We start from the raw sequence: 22577 nt of genomic DNA, 5'->3' as shown, positions 1-22577 counted from the left end.
TGCTAACAAAGAATTATATTTATTTATAAAATGCAGTCCTGTTTTAGTACAGTGAAATATTTTTGTTTTGTCTGAATAAGCAATTAGGACATATGTTTGATTCAGTACAATTGTAGTGCTCTAGTGTTTATGCCTTATGTTAGTTTAATTTAAAAAATATAGACAATGGAGAATTTCTTTTTTATATCATTTATCATCATATTATCCATTTTACAACCTGTCATGTTTGTTTTCTGTAATGTTTGTGCATGTTTGTTCCTCTCTCTCTCCTTCATCCTCTCTGTCCTGTCTCCCTCTTCTTCTCCTCCTCTACCCGGCTGACTGGCAGCAGGAAGGTTTTTCCTTATGAGCCGGCTCCTGCTCAAAGTTTCTTCCTGTTAAAATGTTAAAAGCGGGTTTTTCCTGACACTGTGGCTCTTAACGGGGTTCAGGCTATGGGTCTCTGTGAAGCAATTTCTGATTGTAAAACACGCTATATTAATAAAATTGAATTGAATTGAATTGCAGCCTTCCCCCTTATTTAATGACCTCCGCTATTTTATTTTTTTCAATGTAGAACGATGTGGAAGGAAGACTCTTCATTTTCAATGCCCAGAACGTTTTGTCCTTCTGCTATGTCAAGGTAGTGACTTACCCCGGATTTATACCGGACGTGAAACACACTAATTCATCACCGATCTCCTGTGCCAAAAAGGATCGCTTCGGTCTGGATCATAGAAGACAATAAGCCTGGATAATGCACAGCCATCATGTTTCATGATAGAAATAAACTGAATTTGTTTACAATAGCATTTGTTCACCTTTCTTCTTACTTCTTCTTCTTGTCTTACACACTTAAATCACAGAGAAAAGAATGTATGTTTACTGACTTTTTAAATCAGATTGGATTGATTTCCATGTTATTTGACACACTATCCTGAAGGACACACACCACGTTTTGCAGATCAGAAAACGGCGTTTTCTGCGGCGTACGACGTAAAAAAAACACCGTTTGAAGTATTGCGGAAATGTGATATGAATGGCTTGCGATACTTTACCGACGTTATACGCCCGTCATTTCACAGCGCTTGACGCTGCGCTGCAGTTACGCTACGCTCCTTCTTCTGCCTCTTACGGTATGCAGCAAACAGCCCCTCTCCTTCTCTAAAGTCCTCTTGCTCTTCATCAACATAAGTGTCATTTTTACCATTTGTGTTTGTGATGCAGTGTGTTGGTCCCTGGTCCTCTGTATTTAGTCTTTGTCTCCCCTGCACCGGGTGCCAGTTTGTCCTTGTTGTTAGAGGGTTTGTTCTGGAGTTTTGTTACCTTGTGCTCTTGTGATCTTTGTGTTTCTCGTCCTCATGCCAAGCCTTGCCTGCTTTCACCTGCGGACTGAGTTTTCTCCAGAGGTGAACCTTGTGACTCATGCTTTGTACCTTTTGCTATTTTTGATTCTGATTGATTATTTTTACTTTGAAGACCTTAAGTCTTATCATAATTTGTGTAGTGGGTCTTTGTTACGCTAAGTCATAGACTCTTGCTCTGACTTTGTCAGCAAAATAAAAGACTGATTTTGCAATAAGACTGCTCTGTGCCTTTGCATCTAAACAAACAAACACAAGACTCTTGTGGTGTAATAGTAACACATCCATCCATAACATGATGTTTGATTTGTCTTTATGTGCTAACACGGTGTAGAACAATAATAATATACTTAGAATAGAATCCTTGAAGACTTTGTGACCACCAGATGGCAGTGTTGTTCAGGTTTACTCTGCTACAGAGATGTTAGTGCTTCATGTTACACTGGGAACCATGTGTTTCTTACACTGTGACTGTCACACACTGCACAGCAGACACTAAAGTAAACACTTTGATGGAATACCGTTCAAACCAGAAGTAACCATTTTTCTAAAAGTTCTGAGTGAGTCACATTTTTATAATCCAAGCCTGTGGGTGGCAGTGTAGGAAGAAGGAGAAAGCCGTGCAAGCCAATCAGAAGCCTCATCGATGCAGTCTGGCTCTTTGTGTCAGAAGTTCCAAAATTGCTGAATCTGGAGACCTAACATGTCTCTGCTCCTCTACATAGTAAGAGGAGTAAGTAAGCTGTATTTGCAAATGCAAACATGTAAAAAGTGCTTACACCAACAGAATTGCAAACGCTACCCGGAATACTTCCATTTTTGTCAGTTCACATTCAAATGCAATTGCAGGGTTTATCAAAATCTCCACTTTTGCTGGAGTTTTTTTTAGAAAGAATCGTTTTCAGAGGCGAAAACTCCATTTTTGACTGGTGTTTTTATTGCATTGTTTTATATTCCTGTGTTTTATCAAATTTATATTTATTTAATTTTATTTTTTATATTTTTTTAGTAATTTAATCTACATTTGATAGGCTGTGTACAGCACTTTGACTGACCTTGTTGTTTTTAAAAGTGCTCTATAAATAAAGATGGATTGGATTGGTTTATGTGTAAATGAAAGGCACAAACGAAGGGAAAAGTCTTCGTTTTTACAGATACCATGTATCTGGAAACAAGTGTTTTCTTCAATGCAGCTTTTCTGCTTCAGGCTCTCTGCATGTTCACATTAAAGTGGCTGTGTGATGCTTAGTTTGATGTTTTTTTTACAAGAAAATATTCATTCTTTTTTGTACCATTTAATGCACAGTGTCTTTTATACACACATATATAATTTGAAGCATTATTGAAGCTATCACAGACTGAATATTAGTCTGTGATAGCTTCAATAATGTCTGCTCACTGATCTTTACTTTTAACACTTTTAAATGTGATTTTAACTTTTAAAATACAATCTGATGCTCTATGGGATAGATAGACGTTCTCCTTACAGCTCTGTCATGCACACCATGGTTGTTCTTCTGATGGTGTTTTCATCCACATGAACATTAGCCAGTGTGAGAGAGGCCTTTAGTTGCTTACAGGTTAGCCTGGGGTGACCTTGCAGACTGTTACATGACTTATTTTTGGAGTAGTCTTTGTTGATAGAGCACTGCTGGGGAGCTTAATGATGGACTTGAATGTCCATTTGTACACAGTCTGTCTGTGGATTTGTGTGAGTCCAGCTTCTTCAGAGATGGTTGCGTAACCTTTTCCAGCCTGATGAGTAGCAACAACTGTTTGTATGAGGTCCTCAGAAATGTTTTTTTGACACACTTCCACAAACACATGTGAAGACTTTGATAGATCACTGGTGTTGACGTCAAACAGGGCGCTCACTGACATCTTCTATTTATTGACAGTTTTTCTTAATCACTCTGATGCATTTCTCACATCACAGCAGTTACTCATTTCTTCCAACAAACTGCAAATGCCTTTGGACATGCATCAGTTGCTTTCATACATCTCTCTGCTGTTTTATGACATTATCACTTGCTTATGGCATGTCAGTCAAAATGAACTACAAATGCTGAATATTCATTCTGTATGTTTCCTCAATTCATTGTATTAGTTATTACATACAAAAATGTTGAACTGGTTGTCAAAATCTGTCAAGCAACTTATATGATTACAAACAATGACATAAGGTTGAGAGATATACAAAGTGCTGTTATAGAGGATAACAACATCTTTAGGAATATTGATTCCGTTTAAATCTCTACAATTGACAGGGTGCTCAGGAGAAATGAAATGTGCATAAAACAATTGTACAATGTACAATTTAAACAGAACAGTGACAGAGTGAAGGAGATCTGTAGTACGTGGCCAGACAGCAGGGTTGTGCAAAATTCAGAATTTCAGAATTTAATTCAATTCAGTAAATGAATTTGAATTTGAATTTGAATTGGCTCCACCCCACAGAATATCAAATTGAATTTGAATTTGAATTACAGGAAGTGGAATTGAATTCATTGCAATTCAGAGAAATTCATTCTTACCACATATCAGTAAGAAAGTGATACTTTAAACATGTGTTTTTTTTTGTTTTTTTTTTATTTTATTTTATTGCAGGACAAACAGGTAGTACATAGCTAGACATACAACAAATATCAAAACAGACACATAACATGATGAACATGCACGACACAGAACAGTACAAAACAGACAGAACTAAAGATAATAATTGTTGATGACCATAAGTGATGAAGGCTGAATTGTGTGTGTATGTGTTGTGTGCATAGGTGTGCATGTCCGCAGAAAAAGTAAAATGTTCTAACAGTAGTAAAAGAGAAAAAAAATACAACAAATAATGTTAATAGTAATAATAATTGTTATTAATAATAATAATAATAGTAACAATAACAATGTCAGTGATAAGGGAATACATATAGTGTGTGGTCATAAAAATTAGTTGAAATCTGAAACAAACTGAATTGAAACAAAATTAATAAATAATGATTGTCATGGTTTCAGCCAGGTCTTTTATTTTGTTTTTATTTGTTTGTTTTTTATTTTGAAACTCGATCTTCCCCTGGTGTTTCAGTTCTGTTTACTTCCCCTTCCTCATGTGTGCTCCCTTCCCCCTCCTGTGATTACCTGCTCCGCCCTAATGTGCTTCACCTGTGTCCAATTGTCTTCCCGCCCTCCTGTGTATAAAGCCTGTGTGTTTCCTGCCCCTTGTTGCCAGTTCGTTTTGTGAGTCTTCCATGCGACACAGCCGTCCAAGTAGCCTTTCTGCTCTTGTGATTTTTCCCTACGTGTTTTTGAGTAAGTTTTGCATTCTTGTGATTTTTTCCCTACGTGTTTTCGAGTAAGTTTTGGATGCTCTTGTGTGTGACTTGGATTGGATTTGACTACTGCATTTTGCCTTTGCCTTTTTGGATTACCTCTGCCTCGTGGACTGAACTCCTGTGTACCGAACCTTGCTTGAATTAAACACTGAGTTTGCCTTAAGTCTGCCCTAAGTCTGCATTTGTGTCCTCCGTCTCACTACCCCCCTGACAATGATTATGGGGTATGGGAATATAACTGACAAAAATGCTGTATTGAGTATGTATTTTATGTTGGATCATGATTGTAAAGAGGTGAAAAATGATTGCCAGATATGGTTATGATCATGGTTGGCTGAGTTTGTAGCTTCTAGGGAGGTGTAGTCAGTGATCAGGTTTTTCCAGTGTGTGATGTGTATAGAGCTCCGTGATTTCCAGTTCATGAGGATAACTTTTTTGGCGATGGTTAGCACCACAAGGAGTAAGCGGCTGTATGATTTGTCCATTGTTAATGAGGATATGTCTCCTAGCAGGCAGAGGGAGGGGGAGAGAGGGATGTGGCAGCCCATGTTATAGGATAAAATGTCTGTAATGCTTTTCCAGAAGTGTTGGACAGGTGTGCAGTGTCAAAATGCATGGATGTACCTGAGATGTGAGGGTCCGATCGCACATCAGAGACCGGGTGGTTTTTTCCACGTATCACCCTCGCTGCTGATCTGTGACTCCATGCGCGCCCATCTCACCGCTGGAGTAAAAAAACAGGTGAAGCAGACGAATTCGGAGCTTGCCGTTATCCCGGGAGGGTTGACCAAAGAACTTCAACCGCTGGATATCGGAGTAAACAGGGCGTTTAAAGCTAAGTGGGAGCGATGGATGGCAGACGGCGAGCACAGCTTTACCAAGACTGGGAGGCAGCGATAATGAATTAGGAATCACTGTGGTGCAATTTATATCCAAAGATGGTCTTTATTTGTTAATAAAGTGTAAAGATAAAGTTGGAATCACAACAGGCATTCAGCAGCAGCCACTGCTCTGCCCATAGAAACACACACGCTGTTTCTCTGTCGCTGCCACCATCGAGAGAGAGGCTGCACCGGCTCTCCTCACTGATATCCAGCCGGTTTTTACTGAATTTACGTACTGGTATGTTTTAGCGTAACCTGCGCCTTATAGTACGGTGCGCCTTGTGTATGCGCTGAGGACAGAAATAGACCGTGTAACTGACACTGCGCCTTATAATGCGGTGCGCCTTATGGTCGTGAAAATACGGTAACTATCTGTGCAGTTTTGTAAGCAATGTGAACAGAGTCCAGATGAGAAACCCATTTTTGCATTTTTTGTCCAGTTAAGCGAGTTCTATGAATGATTTTGTATTGTATAAGTTGCAAGTTGGCGTTTTTTGTCATTAAATAAATGTTTTGGCAGATATGGGACCAGAAGTCGGCATTGGGAGTAATGGACAGATCAGATTCCCATTTTTCTGAGGGTAAGGACAGTGTTGTGTAGATTTTAGAAAGAAGTTTTTTTGAAGAAGAGATGTTAATGAATGCAGAGGCTGAAGATGGAAGGTCTAGGTTTATGTTCTTGTTTTTTAGTTTTGATTGGATAGACTTTGAATCTTGTAGATAGTGTAAAAATTGATGGCTCCCAATGCCAAAATTCTGGACCAGGACAGACAGTGGAACCAGAGTATTGTTTTGAATGATGTGTTTAAGATGGGTGATCCCTTTCTCTATCCATGTGTTTATGTTTAATGGTTGCTTATTACACAGGAAGTCCGGTTTATGCCAGATCGGGGTGAAGAAAGACGGGGCCAAAGTGGAGTTAGTGATGTTGTAGAATTTCCACCAGGCTGTCAGAGCGGATGATATTGTAGGGCTTTGGAAACAGAGTTGTTTTATTGTCTGAGTAAGAAATGGCAAATCTGAGACATGGATGTCTTTACTGATTGTCTGTTCTATATCTAACCATGTACTATCTGACTCGGTGTGATGTGTCCATTTATATATATATTGAAGTTGATTTGCCAGTAAGTAATAGTAAAAATTCGGTGCATTGAGACCGCCTAATATTTTCGGTTTCTGAAGTGTGACCAGTTTGATTCTTGGGGTTTTATTTCTCCAGTAGTATTTATTTATGGATGTGTCAAGAGATTTAAACCAGGTGAGAGGTGGGTGAGACGGGATCATTGAGAAGATGTAGTTGACTTTGGGGAGAATTGACATCTTGACTGTTGCTATTCTACCTATAATGGATAATGGAAGGTTCATCCAACGCTGAAGGTCATCATTTATAGTTTTGAGGAGTGGGGTGAAATTAAGACGGATCAGCTTTGACAGCCTGGAGGAAATGTGGATGCCTAAATAGGTGATGTGACTTGTGCAGACGGGGATCGGTGTTGTAAGGGCTGCCACATCCTGACTGCTCATGTTCAACGGAAGTATGGAGGATTTGTTCCAGTTTATCGAGTAGTCTGAGATACGTGCAAATGAGTTTATGACTTTGATTACCTCCTGTAATGATGATTGCGGATTCTGAATACAAAGTAGTATGACATCGTAATTAAAAAAACAAAAACAAAAAAAAAACATGTTTTTATTCCAAATGAGAAATACATTTGAAAACTATAAATCCAATACAGACACTATCATTAAGCTTACGTTCCCTTCTTGTTGAATAATTAGCAATATTTTTATTTCAAAGTAATCAATAGCACAAAGTTGTGGTAAATGCAATTATTATTTATTTACTTCACAGGGCAACATTGTTGCATTTAATGGTCAACAGTTCCTCAAATGTTTTATCATCGTTCTGCTCTGAATATCTTGCCAACAACAATAAAATCCTCTCAACAGGTGCAGAGGAAGCAGGTATGGCCAGATATTTACATGCAAGCACAGCAAGGTTTGGGAAACTGTTTTGGTTTTCTTTCCAGAACAATAAAGGATCGGTACCCTCTGCCAAACACGGTGTGCGGTGGTGTTCAGCTGCATTCCCTGTTAGTTTGTATCACTTACCAGTTATGAGATTTTTTGCTTTGCACCATCAGTGAGGAGGGCTGTTAGGGTGTGTATATGTGTATGTGTTAACATCAAGGCAGCGGATGGCTGGGTGGCTGAGTAAATCATGATTTTCATAGCTTATTCATCTGTTATAGACTATAACAGACAAACTTAAAGCAAGTGGACACACTTTTGTTTTTTTTGTTTTTCTGTTGACATTTCACTGCTCCTCCAACCACCCTCACTCATGGTTCAATACTCTGCAGAGCGACACCCCAACTGTGGAAGTCCCCCTCACTCATTAAAAAACAGAATTTACTTAGTTGGTTTTTGTTGCTTTAACAAGTAGCACAAAAAATGTTAATTAAATTGCAGTTATTTGACCCAACAACTCACTGAGTTCATTTTTTTAGTATGCCTTATAAATACAATTTAACTGTCCTTTCTGGCCTTTCTTTGAATTTCATGGAATTCCAATTCTACTTCCTGTTTGCAGCCTCAGTTCAAATTTAAATTCAAATTCAATAATTGAATTGGAATTTCAGGGTCATTCTCAATTCAATTCAGAATTTTGTACAACCCTGCCAGACAGACAGGAACATCTGGATGTGCATGAATGATTTACAGTACTGTGTATGTTGTATGGTCACTTCCAATTTGTACTGAAATATTGTTTACAGTGGTGCACAACTTTACCCAAGACAGTTGGTGTTTAGACAAGTGGTGGTGAGAAGCCCCGTGAAGCACTTTTTAGAGTGCAGCAGTGTTTATCTTACAACAAAGCAAAGCAAAGGCATTTTAAAGGCACATGAGTTTTTAAACATTTTAATGACTAAAGAATCATGAAGCCACAAAGTATTTTGTAACAGGTTTATTATAGTGTAGACTTAAAAATACATTGTAGCAGGTTTGGTATCAATGTCAGCTTTTGACAGTGTAGCTGGCACTTACACAGCAAACATCTCCTCATACATAAATCAGACATATAATCTATATTCTTCATGGACACAGAACACAAGAGGTGGTTAATACTATTGGATAATTCTTTTTTAATCAGGGGGATAACTCAACAACAATAGCTCCATTCTAACATATTTTTACTGTCATGCACTGTCACAGTATTTATCAGTAAAAAGTAAAATGTCCTGTTTACAGTATATCTTGCTTACAATCCATTAATAATTTACATTTCAAACAACATTAATAGGCCCATCTGAAATGTTTGTTATAAATCTTATTGAAGGTAAACACTGGTAATTAACACTATCCTCAGAAATCTAATGTCCACCAGTGCCTTGTCGGAATATATGACTTTGCAACTATTTGGTTTTTATCAACACCACAATCAAAACAGAATGGATTTTGTCACATCTGTGATGTGGTATTGGAAAGAAACATTTAGTGCTAGTGTTATATCTTCTACTTAACCTAGTTAGTTCACTGCTCCGAGTTATACACACTTTATTCATTAAACAGAGCAATCATTTCTGTGTATTCGTTGAACTTCTTTACTGCTGGTGCAAATATAAAATATGAATGCATTTGGTCAGAGGTTATGCTCCTAATACTTTACTATCTTTAGATAAGAAATGTTGTGATTAAGACTTGATAATGTAATTTATCTCCTAATTTAAAAATAAGCTTGATAAGTGTAGATAATGAAGATTATTAAGCTGTTATCATAAGAAAACAAATTTTGTTATTTCATGATAATGGAATAAATTTGTTTGTGATTTCAAGGTAATGGCAAAAAAACTGCTGTTCCCAGCTTTCATAGAAACCACCCCTGCTCGAGTTATACATCACAGCAACATGTGTAATACATTGACCAGCGACTCAGTATGATTCTAAGCACAACATTATTTCATTTGTTGAACTGCTTCTTTAACAAGAAACGTAGTCTGTACAGAATAACATTATTTAAGCATGTGATGGTGTCTACGCTTCCTGATTCTGTCTTTTGTTGTCTTTCTGAGGTTGAACCAACCTAAAACAGGGGAACGCCCTCATCCTTGTCACATGCCAAGCCTGTTAACCGCAGGCGGGCAAAGTCTTCAAACACTAAGTCGTCACCCTGAGAAGAAGAACTGAAAAGCAAGACCAGTTTATCAAACACATGTAGAAAACCACACAACAGTGATCACTGTGAAACTACTCAGCTCCATGCAACAGCAACAATACACTGTGTTCTGATATCTTTCTACCAGCACTAAGGCTTTTAGCATTATGACGTTATCGTAGTGTTAAGACACTTGGTTAAATATAAGTAAACTACAGTTATTGCCATGATTTGTATCCATAACTGTACAGTGGGCCGAACGTTTTAGTAAAAAATTGCCATGGTTCTCAGTGTGAACTGTTAAAACACTGAGTATATCAGACACACCCACAATAACAGGTATATCTAGACTGCTACAACACACACAGACTTACTTCATGTCAAAATCTATGAGGTTTGTATCCACTGGAGTGACAGCTGCTGAAGCATCTGTAGAAACAAGGACACACTGAATAATTACAAGCATAGTCCACACACATCAATAATCGGCAAAAAAGGCAAGTAGTAGTCCTAGAAAGCAGTGTGTGTGTGTTCTACCTGATGGAGGTTGGGAGCTGGGGCTGTCTGCAGGTTTAGGGTGCATTAAGACAAAAGGCAGCTCCACTGCTACATCCCTATATATATATATATATATTATTGATCCCCAGAGGGAAAAACACCAAAACATACACAATAAATAAACAGTGTGAAATAAGATCCTTGACTTAGCTTGTCATATTACCTATACAGCCTATACATGTGACAGAAACACAAATATTATGTCTAATCAGAATTGTGTTTATTGCCATGTGTTTCCCATTACTAGGAATTTACCTTTAGTTAGTGTGTACATAAAACATAAAACAATTAATGTGTAATAAGGAGCATGCATGGGTTAAAATGAAATAAATAAGATAAAATAAGGTTAAAGTTAAACAAAGTAAACAATGTAATCTAAAAGGCTATAAATTGACATTACAGACATACAATGAACAGAGCATGAATATGATTGTAATGGCACAATATAGACCCTGATATGGACAAAGTGCGACAGTGTAACAGGTACCACCTCGGTGAGGTGTGCAAAGTAGTGCAATTAATTATGTAGCAATACTAAGCAAACGTATATTACTATTGATTGCTTTACTAGCCCTGCTGACTTTCTGTGAACGCTTGGCCATCTCCACCTACCCTCCACGGGACACCACCAGTTTGACTTTAACTCTGTAGGATACCAGGATCCCCATCATCTCTTTGTTGCATCCTTCTTTCACTCTGAAACAAAGAACAGCTGATAAGATAAGCAGCAGTAGACATTCATCAGTAAATCATACACTGTAAAGTGTTATAAGTTGACATTACTTAAAAAAGGTTTGGAAACCGATTGCCTAAAAAAAAGTAAAGTTTTAAGGGATCCATCATCATCCTTAAAAAATCTTCATGAAATGTATTAACGTGTGTGTGTGTATAATGCAGGACTACAATGCAAGGGCCACATCAGGTGGGGATGGGGGGTTTACACAACCACCCGGACCATGTATTGTTCTGATGTTAACACGTACACATGAACAGCCCCCCTCACCAATGCTGCAAATCAATATTTCAGCTATTCACTGCACTGTAAAATGTAATAGGCTGACACTACATCCCTGAATGGAGGGACCATGAGTGAAAGTGGTTGGGGGAGCAGTGAAATGTCTACAGATAAAAAAAAACAATGACTATAATTACCTTAATTTAATACTGTCTTGAACATAACACTAAACACATGAATTACCTTATGACCACACATTTACAGTGTCACTCAACATGCTTAAAGTGTCTTTATAAAATTTACCAACACCTGTGTGTTAGTACTTCACCAAACTGGAAGCATAGGAAACAAGACTGCAAGACTTAGAGGTCCACCTCAGTCTGCATAGCCACATAGGTGGTGAGGGGGCCTTAGCTCAACCACCCAGACTTTCACCTGCCTTACTATTAGCAAATACACATATATACACCCCCAACAGCCCTCCTCACTGATGGTGCAAATTATGACATGTGTCTTTTGGATCGGTCTTCATCACTCAGCTGATGAGATTAATACTTTCTTCATTAGAACATTTTATTAACTAAATGTAACTTAGTAGAGTCTACAAAGTAAGCACATATGAGTTAAGACCACTTGATATTTTTAAGTAATGTTACAATTACATTTTACAGAGTACTGTGCATATCAGTGTGCATCTGAACAATCTTTTCTAGTAGATATGTATATATATATATGTGTACATGGTACTGGAGGCCAGGTTGGTGTCTTCATGCTTAAGCTTTCCATCAAGGGCCAGCCCTCTTCTCTCCCGGTTAGGGTCCAGTGTGGGGGTCAAAGTGTAGACCTGGCAGAGGGTGGAGCTGGGAGAAACCACGTCACTATGAAAGGAAATTTAAGGGTAAAGGCCAGGAAAAAGAGAAAATAATACAGTTATTGTACTTCTATGTGTTGTTACATATTATTCCAATAACTCCTACAGTGTGCAGCATTTAGTTACATAACTTGCTGCAAGCATTTAAAAACAAAATCCTGGGAAAAAAATCTTCACCTTGACCTTTGAATTTTGAATTCAATTTTTTGTAATTTCTGCTTTGGAAATTGATGTCAGCAGACCACATGGAAGGACATATATATTATATATATTGTCATGAACCCCAGTGTGGCATCATGTGACAGCATGATTACCTTCTTTAGCCTCTCAGAAGAAAGAAGACTGCACAAGGCATGTGGCATGTGAAGTAATAACATCAACATCAACATTACTTACTGCCCATTCCTATTTTGTATCTGCTCCTGCTTTTATTTAGCAGGATGTTATTATGCAAATTGTGTAAATGTTATATGACTCTGACCATATTACAGGCACTGGACGTGAAGTTCTCAATCCAACCCAACTGGCAACCTCTGGGGCTCAGACATAAAGCCGATGTGTTTTTAAAAAAAATTGCAGTTCACGCTGCAGCTGCTAGAGGCTGGCTCCAAAAGTCAATTCCCCCAAAGATTCTAGTCTCAACTGATCAGTGTCCTTCTAGTGTTAACTCTACAGGGGGTGAAGTTTTTTACAACTTACTCGTTTACGTCACGCAAGCTTCATCCAAATTCTCAATTGCATTGAGTTGTTGAACCTTGTTGTATTTAACCCATTTCTATATTTTCTAACTGAATCAGATAGTTCTCTAGCACTTCCTTATATTAAGCTACATTCATTTTGCCCTCTACTATAACATGCCTTTCAGGGCCTACTGCCAATTGTCTTCCCCACAGTATGATACTGTCACTACAATGCTTTACAGTGGTGTGTTTGTGGTCATGTGCAATGTTTGGTGTTTGTCAAACACAGTGTTAATTTCTCATGCCAAAACGGTCCAGTTCCATCTCATCGGAACAAAAAACTTTCCTCCATGACCATGGAGTCTATCACATGCTTTTAAATGAACCCTAGTCCAAATTTAATATGCTTTTTTCCAAGAGTGGATTTCTCTTTGCCAATTTAACTACTGAAGAACCCAGGCAACAGCGGCTGTATGTGGTACTGTATGTGAAGCTTTAAACCTCTAGTAGTGCCAGCTATCTTTGCTGGCCTGTTTATACTACAATCACATAAGTAACATTCATCCAGCTTGTCTAATTGTCTTTATTAATTGTACTTGAATTAGGTCAGTCACTTAAATTGACATTACTTTGCAGAAATCTGTTTCCTTTTGTAAACTTTTGTGGCCAAACCATATGGACCATGTGTCCATTTATTGAAGCAATAACAGGGGAAACCATCCAAGGGGATGAATACTTTTTTAAGGCACTGTATCTTCATCATGCCTAGATCTACAAAAAAACGTGGAATACAACAAATTAACATATAGATGAAAAAGAGGATAACAGTATGAAAAAACTTACTCTGCTTCAACCAGGGCCACAGGGCACATATACTGAGCCGTAGAGAACAGACAGATATCAGCATACTGACGAACTGGAAGACATGGAGAATGATTTCTTAGTCCTGTCTTATCATAGTGTTGAGGGGATTTTAGTGCTACTTTGTAGCTAAGAACCTGCATTCAATTGTTTGACTGTGATGTCCATTACCAGATATCTTTATTTTCTTGACAGTCTTGGTTGAGTTGTTGGTGACATGGACATTGACACTGATGGGCTCACCATGGTAGTACAGCTAGAATTAGACAGAGACTGAGCAGTGATTCTATGCCACCCATTAATAAACAGCACATCACAGTTTGTGCCTGTGTTACCTCCTTATCCAATGAGGCCTCTAGATGTAGAGCTCGATCCGACATCAAGAAGCAGCGACTGGTCTCCACCATTGGCTGTGGACCGGGCTTCTTTGGCGCGTACTGAACCTTCCGGATTACAAGATGCACAGAGTTCCTACAAACACAGTTAATATTAAGACAGACTTAGAGAGCCACAGTGCGTATTTATGTAAGACAGTTTCCCTGTCTGAGTGTGTGGGACCTTTGGTGTATCTTTTCCTCCACAGTCTTGGCACAGAATGCTCGCAGCTCATAGTCCACGCCACACGCCTTCCCAGTGTCCTCTGGACCTGGCTGGAGGGTTACTGAGCAAGGCAGATTCTGTGGAATCTGACAACACAAAGTGCAATTAGCCCACACCATTGCCACAGTGCTATCATGCTACAGTGCAAATTTACATCTACTGTAGTAGAATATAATATTGATGTCTGGTGGTCTTACAGTGAAGTTAAAGGGGTAGGCATGTTGGCCCAGCTTCTTCAGAAGTCTCTCCTGTAGGCGGCTCAGTGGCTTCTTTCCATCCTCGAGTAGGGGGAACACCTGAATGGTGTTAATGTACAGATCCTTCCGAAAGGAAAGGCCTAGGACATCAAGGTCCTCCCGACCATAACGAAATGCACAGGTCAGAGTCACAAACACTGAGGGTAGATGAAGATAATTATTAAATGTAAGGTCAACAGCCAGTCTGTTGAAAAATCAGTTACTTTGTGTCTGCCTTCAAATGACCATACCTTTTCGATCTTTCAGATACTCTGGGTCTACAAGCACCACTCCATCTAGGGAAGACACACAAACAGTTGAACACCTGCAGAGTGATGTTGATGACAGACATGTTTTCATGGTCGTAGCATAGGGAGTCTATGTTTTATATGCTTAGGGCCTCTATGGGTGGATGTCTAGCAATATTAATATTGGCATTTAGGTGGAAAATATGTTTAAGAACCATGTTTTGCTTCATGCACTCAATCTGCAGCTCAGGTGTGATAAAACTACAGTAGATTAAGGACTTGTACCACACACAACACTGCTCAAAATTTAATTAAATCGGTCTCCATTAATTTAATCAGTTTCCATTGATCCACTGATGACTTTGTGCTCCTCCTCAGTGCATCAAATCTCTGCAACACTCTGATAGAGTGGATAGTCAATATATGTTCGGCATGCAGCATTTGATTAAATTCAACTCAAACTCAATGCCCCTTGTAGGGCATTGTTTCTAATCAAAATTGTCTATGCATTTTACAGAAACCCAGAGCCTGATCCTCGAGCAAGGCTCCAAAATGGCCAGGTGTAGTGAAGAAATTGAGAACAGGAATTCACAAACCAATAGGTAACATCACAATCGGTATGTCCATCTTTTATATATAGTTTATGGGAGTGCCTGGATATTAAAGGTCACCAATCAAACCAAAGTCTCAGTGACTGTCCATGCCTCCAACGTGCCATAGTCAAATTTGACACTGAGCTTAGAGAGACACTGTGAATGCAGAGAGACACTGCATAGTGCACTAGATACTTAGTGTTTCACACAGGGCGTCTCCATTTTGGCATCATTTTTGTTGCGTAATATATCATGTGTTGTTGTTCATCTAAGAGTTAAACTAGAATACTGCAATTGAAAAAGTATTTCTCTCTCTTTGAATTAGCATACAAAATAACAGCTTGGTTTTAACAGGCGCCATTATAAAGGTGCCTACACTCTACTCTGTACATCCACTGTATTTGTACATGTATGTACTACCTACATACTTTGGCATGTAGGTAGTGTTCTGGTGTGCATTGCAAACAGCAAAGCAGGAGTCTAATGTGCCTTATTTCACATTGTAGAAATGAAGAAGACATGAGATCTGCACAGACTAAATTGTGTGTGTGGGTTGTGTTTATGCTCACCTACTGGATCTACATGGTCTAAATGATCAACAAAGTCTCTTTTCCCAAGATAAACTGTGAGCTGTAGAAAGGATAAAACACACAGTGATAAAAAAATCCACAAAATTAGTGAGGTGATAAAAGTTCTTTTCCTACCTTGCTGTTGGGGCTGGATTTCTTGAAGACTCTGTGGATGTAGACAGAAAACAGTGAATACATGTGAACTATCTACTAATGCTGTTGTTATTCCTATATGTATACAGTACACTTTATCAGCTTCAGCAGTATTTAGTTGGTGACTATGAGGCAAAAATGGTCTGATTCCCTTCCCATACTTGAATTAGTAGACTCATTGTTTTGCCATTGTCCCATCATAAGTGATGGGACAGGTTGAAATTGAACTGAAGATGGTCTACCCACCAGCCTGCTGGGATGACCCTTACCATGGTAACATCCAAACATAAACAAAGCAGACACCCTTAATGCTGCATACACTGCCACCACCAGATGTGGTATTGATAGACTACAGGGACAAATGATGTCCATGTAGCTGTGTGTCTAAGAGAAGCAGAGAATGTCTAGCATAAACACCGACACACTGTGGGTGTGGGAACTGTGTATCTCATTACAGTCCAATACAAACATCAGGGGAACTATGTAATCATGTCTTATTTCCTGCCTTTCAAACACGCACATTCACTGCACAAGGGAGTCTGGCATAAACAATAAGTGAGTGGTCAGAAAACAGCATTGATGATAGAAAGCACAATGAACTGGAGGTCAGGAAGGTCATCCTAAACTGGAACTAAATGTGTGCTGGAGTTTAAAAAGTGATCCTAGATTTTTTCTCAAGAGAACATTTGATGATAACACACAGCATGGAACATTACTAACATTACTACTTAAGAGAGATATCAGTCAAAGCCTGGGGCCAGTACACCAGCACTTAACAAAGAACAGTAGTATTACACTTCACAGTGACGCTAGAGAAATCTGATCTCTGGCCCTCTAACACAAATCATCAATTTGTGCAGCAAGACACAGCAAGACTACTTGTAAATGACTGTCCAAACAAAAACTCAACTCAAATAATTCAGTACAAAGTAGAAGAAATGCACAATATTATTGGCATATTTTTAGGATCAGCAGATATTGTCTTTAAGCAAGTTCAAATATCAGTAATCTACCAATAAGACAGAGATATAAGCAGATAAGTAAGGAATTCCTACTACTGCCTATATGGGGAGATTGCCATGAGGGTAAAGAAGTGAGCCTATTGGCAAAAAAACCAAAAACTTTTGTGAAATTTGTTCACTACAAATAACATAGTGTTATTATGGGAAGGGATTACTTATTTTTTCTATCCTAAGAGGACAAACCAAAGCAACTCTACTTAACTGCAGGAGTTGCTTCAGATTGTATCATAGCAAATATCAAAATGACCTTATAAGTTGAAGATGAGTCTTAATAAACATACAAATAACAAGAGCTCTTTTATAATCAATTTGTCACCTCAGCTCAGAATAATAAATAACCTAATTCTTCCTCCATTGTCCTGCTGCCAGGTTGTTCTCCTGTCCTGCTGCTTACATGTACAACTGTCTGAGTTTCCACACAAAAGACACTGATCAAAGATCAGTTATTTGCCATGTTGTGATTGGCAGCATTTCACCAGCTTCATTTGATGTTTGTGAATAAGCAAAAGCAACAACAACTGGGTGTCTTGTTGCATTAGAGTGCAATCTGTCCAAATGGGGGTTAAATGCTTGATTGGTAGGTTATATGTTTGTCTGTTATTGAATGTGAGGTTTCAGGGGTTTTACATCATTCAATAGAAGTTTTATTGTCATTGTTATTTGTAGCCACACTGACATGACTGAGGTGTTGTTTATAAATGCTCTCATGATTTAATCTGCTCACAGAATATAAGCCAAACCACAGCAGCCTGAGAAAAACAATGGTGTCTTTACTAAAGCTAAACAGGAACTGAATGAAGAGAATTCCAAGAAACATGGCCATGTCTATGCCAGCAATACAAAGTGTTGTCATTAATCAGGGCTCATGTAAACAACAGCATACAATGAAAACTACGTCTTCATTGTTAACATTATTGCAGAGATTGCTTGTTGTAAATGTGCAGAGCCGTTATCATGGCCTGGTTTCTGCACACTGCTGCAGTTTTAAACATACAGAGAAGCAGGAATGTGCTGCCTTTTACTTTTAAAGGGGAAAAAAACATGAACAAAGAACAAACTCTACATCCTGATCATCCCCAAAATGTCCTTCACTTCCTGAACACAGGGCATGTGACCTCTTTCCTGTCAACCCTTCATCCTAAAGGCACTCACAATCTAATAATAATGAAGCCACTCAGTGAAGACTGTTTAATAAATGCACTGTAAAATGTAATTGTAACATTACTTAAAAATATCAAGTGGTCTTAACTCATTTGTGCTTACTTTGTTGACTCTACTAAGTAAAATGTTCTAATGAAGAAAGTATTAATCTCATCAGCCTCGAGTGATGAAAAGACACATGTCATAATTTGCACCATCAGTGAGGAGGGCTGTTAGGGGTGTATATATGTGTATAGCTAATAGTAAGGCAGGTGAAAGTCTGGGTGGTTGAGCTAAGGCCCCCTCCCCACCTATACAGACTGTAGTAGACCTCTAAGCCTTGCAGTCTTGTATCTTATGCTTCCAGTTTGGTGAAGTACTGACACACAGGTGTTGGTAAACTTCGTAAAAACACTTTAGGCATGTTGAGTGACACTGTAAAAGTGTGGTCATAAAGTAATTAAACTGTATAGTGTTAGGTTCAAACCAGTATTAAATTAAGGTAATGTTTTTTTTTCTGTAGACATCTCTTTACTTCTCCAACCACTTTCACTCATGGTCTCTCCATTCAGGGATGTAGTGTCAGCCTATTACATTTTACAGTGCAGTGAATAGCTGAAACATTGATTTGCATCAGTGAGGAGGACTGTTAGGGTATACATGTGTATGTGTTAATGTCAGAATGATACATGGTCTGGGTGCTTGTGTAACCCCCCCATGAACTCATATTTATAGTACACCAAACTAATTATTTTTACTTAACTATACTAAGGTTTACTGTCATGGCATGAGTAGTTGAAACACAGCTTTTTTTTAGCTTTACTGACTTAAAATTAATAACATACTTTACTTAGAAATTTTGAGGCAATTGGTTTCCAAACTTTTTTTAAGTGATGTCAACTTATTACACTTTACAGTGCACTGCAAAGCATGTAGGGCTTTTTCTGGACCAAAATGAGGTGATGGTGTTGCAATCCTGATCACATGCATATGCACGTGTACTAAGTCTTCAACAAGCCAAAGAAAACACATTTTACATGCAACACTATGATAATTTAGATCTAATAATTACTGATTAAACAAAATGATTGTGAAGTATTATGGCAAAGCATATTTTTGTAAATAAATAAAGAAATAGAAAATCAAATGAAAACTGCTTAATATTAATTAAACAGGCAATAAGTAAATTAAGACAGTTAAAGAGCAAAAATGTTCAAATTCGAACAACTACTGGAGGTCTGACTGTAGCACAGCAGCACAGTATATACAGATAACATGTCATGATCTCATCATTGTGCCTGAGACAGCTACATTTCCCTACTGCAGGTCAAAACCACTGGTTTTGTGCTTTTGAGGAAATTTGGAAGGTGAATAAAAGTGACTTCTAAGTCAGACTACGTGTTAATGCACTCCTAATAATTTGTAGAGCGGCTCCCCAAGACTGAAACCTGTCCACACTCCTGTGGTTGTTGTGCATTAATTTCAGACTTACAAATTAATGCATCTAATTAGTAACATGATCCATTATTGCTTTAACTTTTTTTTTCTGTGTGTTTTGTTGAAGTGTGTCCTTATTTCTCAACATATAGTTTCTAAGCAGAGTAAAAATGTGTAATTTTTAAACTAGCCTGCATGTGGTAACATAGAGGAATCATTTGCCTAACTGTGTGGCGAAAGGCGATGCTGGAACATTTGTGCTTTTGACCTACACTGCCTGCCTTGGTTGCAGCTCTTTTTCTGTTGCAGTCATTATGACAGAAACACACCAAATGGAATGTTTCAGAAATAGGTTGTGGTTGCCTTGTAATTCGCTATGCATGGAAAACCCGTTAGACGACACTTAACTGTTACTGTTTACATTCTTACACTTTACTACACTGTTTCACAACTCTGACTGCTGTAAACCTGTTCTTGTTGTATTTAAAACCCAGTGAAACCAAACAATCCAGAGCTCAATAGAGGAACATAGACAACATTGCTGTAAGGGGCTATATTGTCATATTTTCACATATTTTTCAACTAATGACAGAGAATATCAATCATTAAACCCATTAACACTGCAGCGTGTTGTTGTGAGATCACATGCTACTGGCCACAGAATGATACATCTGGTTGGAAAAAAGGTAAATAAAGTCCAATTTATCAGTCAACCTCAACAATGCAGTCATAACTTAGTTTCCTTACATATTACCTTTTGAATACCTGTTTACACATACTCTAGAGTTTGTGCCTATTCCTTAGCATATTGTGAAAGCAGGTTTGAATAGATCAGCATCAACAGGAGGATTATTGAAACTAAGGTCATCACTTTGTGCTGGGGGGACGACAACAAGGGCAATGTCAAGTGGAGGGATCCATAGTAATAATGATATTAGGAGGATGTCTGCAGATATTAGCTTTAAAATAAAGTACCAACGTGAGCCTAAAATGATTATTGTCATAAAACTGTCATTATGCCAGCTATTTCACAATGCACTGGTATGTTTTTATTCTCAAAGCATCGACTGAACAGTGATAAAGTTCTCCCTTAAAAAACAATGCACATAAACTGTAACTTTGGTGACTCCTGCTGGTAATAAATAAGTAGTAGAACTTGACCAATATTAGATACTTAGGGCTGATATAGCCTTTAGTGAGGGTACAACTTTATTCACACACTGCTACACCATATGGGCCATAGTTTACACACCTTTTTAAAATCTAGAAGTATTCTTGCAGATGAATGCATCTAAGATGCAGGGATCATTGAAATATGCTGTCAAACACCTAAAGTTTCACACACATTGGTTTTATATTAGTTTACAAATACGACTAAACACAAAGGGTAAGTTAAGGCCAAACTTCCTTCCTGCCAGTGCCCACCACCACCCCAACGCACCCCGTCCTCTCCTAACGAGGAAGTTACGCCACACTCTTTCCAAAAGTGTCCACTTTATAACTCTTTTCTCTTTTCACGATTTTTACGCCAACGTTTCAGATCTATACAAACACAATGTCAACTTTCAGAGCACAGAAAGGTGACTGGACTGTCGAACGAGGCAGGTGGTTTTAAAATTAACGCTGTTCTATTAAGTAAACTAAGCGTCAGTCAAATTTTAGGGTATTTTAACTGCATACAGGCTGTCGGTTTGACAGTCAGTTTTTAAAGGAGCTTGAATACTTCCTCTATTTTTTATACCGAGTTAAAGAACCGCGAATCTTGTATTTTCATCTCTAGGCGTAAATCCGTGGATGGTTGTCTTACCTGGTCCCGACTTTGTCCCCCATCTCCTTTAACATAAGATTACGGTGTTCGCTGCTGTGTGCGCCGCTTCACAGCGTCCGCTCTACCGCTTTAGGATCCCTCCGCCTGTTCAGGCACTTTAGGAACAAAGGCCACGCCCACATCATGGGATGGACAGCATTGTCACCCAAATACCTTCAAATCATAAAACTGCATGTGCACTGTTGCCATGCATACTACTCAGATATAATAATACTTTACATGACATTACTTAGACCACCAGAGCGATGTTGAATAAAACTAGTCCGTGCATTTGTTACTGGTAGGTTGTAATTCATTATCATTAAGATTTTCATATTTCTCCCATTTTGCCATCACCTCATGGGCTCCTGACTTTAAAATCTACTCCCATAGACCTCTGCTTTCAGAGTGCCGGTTTACTTGCAGATCACATAAATTACCAGAAGTGAAGTGGAAGGCTGATCCTTTAGCTACCAGGTGCCGCACCTGTACCACCAGATCCCACAATGTTTTTGGCAATTTATTCACATGAGCAATTCCCCTCAACTTTACTATAGTCCTCATGCGGCCAATAACCAGGAGGTTGGGGAGACATGTGTCGTTTACCACTGCCACCGTGTAAATGCAATGTGAATGAACGATGCATTTCAGTGTCACTCTGTCTGCCAGTATGTCCATCTTATTGTCCAGTAGCCGGTATAACATTTTAAGGGCCAATACCTGCTGATACCAATGTCCCGTTGATCATTTTGATTTTTATTGTATTGCTACAGTACAACATGTCAGCCTGTTCCTTTGAAGAGATGATAGATCTTGACCCTTTCTTTACCTTTGTACGAGTGGTCTGGTCTTTAGGATCTACTGGTCGCAGTAGCATCTACTGCTGCTTGACAGTAAAAACAGCACTAGTCTATAGTCTGCAGAATCTTAAATGTTTACACAAAGCTGTCACACATGAAGACTGATTTGGCATTCCGTTTAAAACAAACGTCACAAATTCTCGAACATGCTTTCTCCAATATTAAGCACGAAGGGAGTTGTCTCTTTGCCAGGGACAGCTGTTAATCATTAATTGCACTTAATTATATAATCATAGTGTCCAACCATTAAATGAGTTAATAAACGAGCAGAACGCTGC

General features: G+C 38.5%; 1 protein-coding gene across 1 annotated transcript; it reads right to left on the bottom strand.

Annotated features, from left to right (window-relative positions):
* Positions 1-8506: 8506 nt before the first annotated feature.
* On the bottom strand, positions 8507-21553 carry LOC114450748 (arrestin red cell-like). Its single transcript, XM_028429095.1, has 14 exons — positions 21440-21553; positions 16016-16046; positions 15881-15941; positions 14722-14766; positions 14432-14628; positions 14193-14320; positions 13970-14105; positions 13806-13890; positions 13617-13689; positions 11963-12100; positions 10880-10963; positions 10247-10323; positions 10084-10138; positions 8507-9737 (listed from the first exon to the last, which is right to left on the bottom strand). Exons 1-14 carry the CDS (start codon positions 21472-21474, stop codon positions 9638-9640), a joined length of 1245 nt encoding a protein of 414 aa, XP_028284896.1. The 5' UTR covers positions 21475-21553; the 3' UTR covers positions 8507-9637.
* Between the last annotated feature and the right edge of the window lie 1024 nt (positions 21554-22577).

The sequence above is a fragment of the Parambassis ranga genome, chromosome 18 (genome assembly GCF_900634625.1).
Source record: "Parambassis ranga chromosome 18, fParRan2.1, whole genome shotgun sequence".
In the NCBI taxonomy this organism is placed as follows: domain Eukaryota; kingdom Metazoa; phylum Chordata; class Actinopteri; family Ambassidae; genus Parambassis; species Parambassis ranga.
The sequence above is the reverse complement of the archived record's forward strand: the minus strand, read 5'-3'. Positions and strand labels throughout refer to the sequence as shown.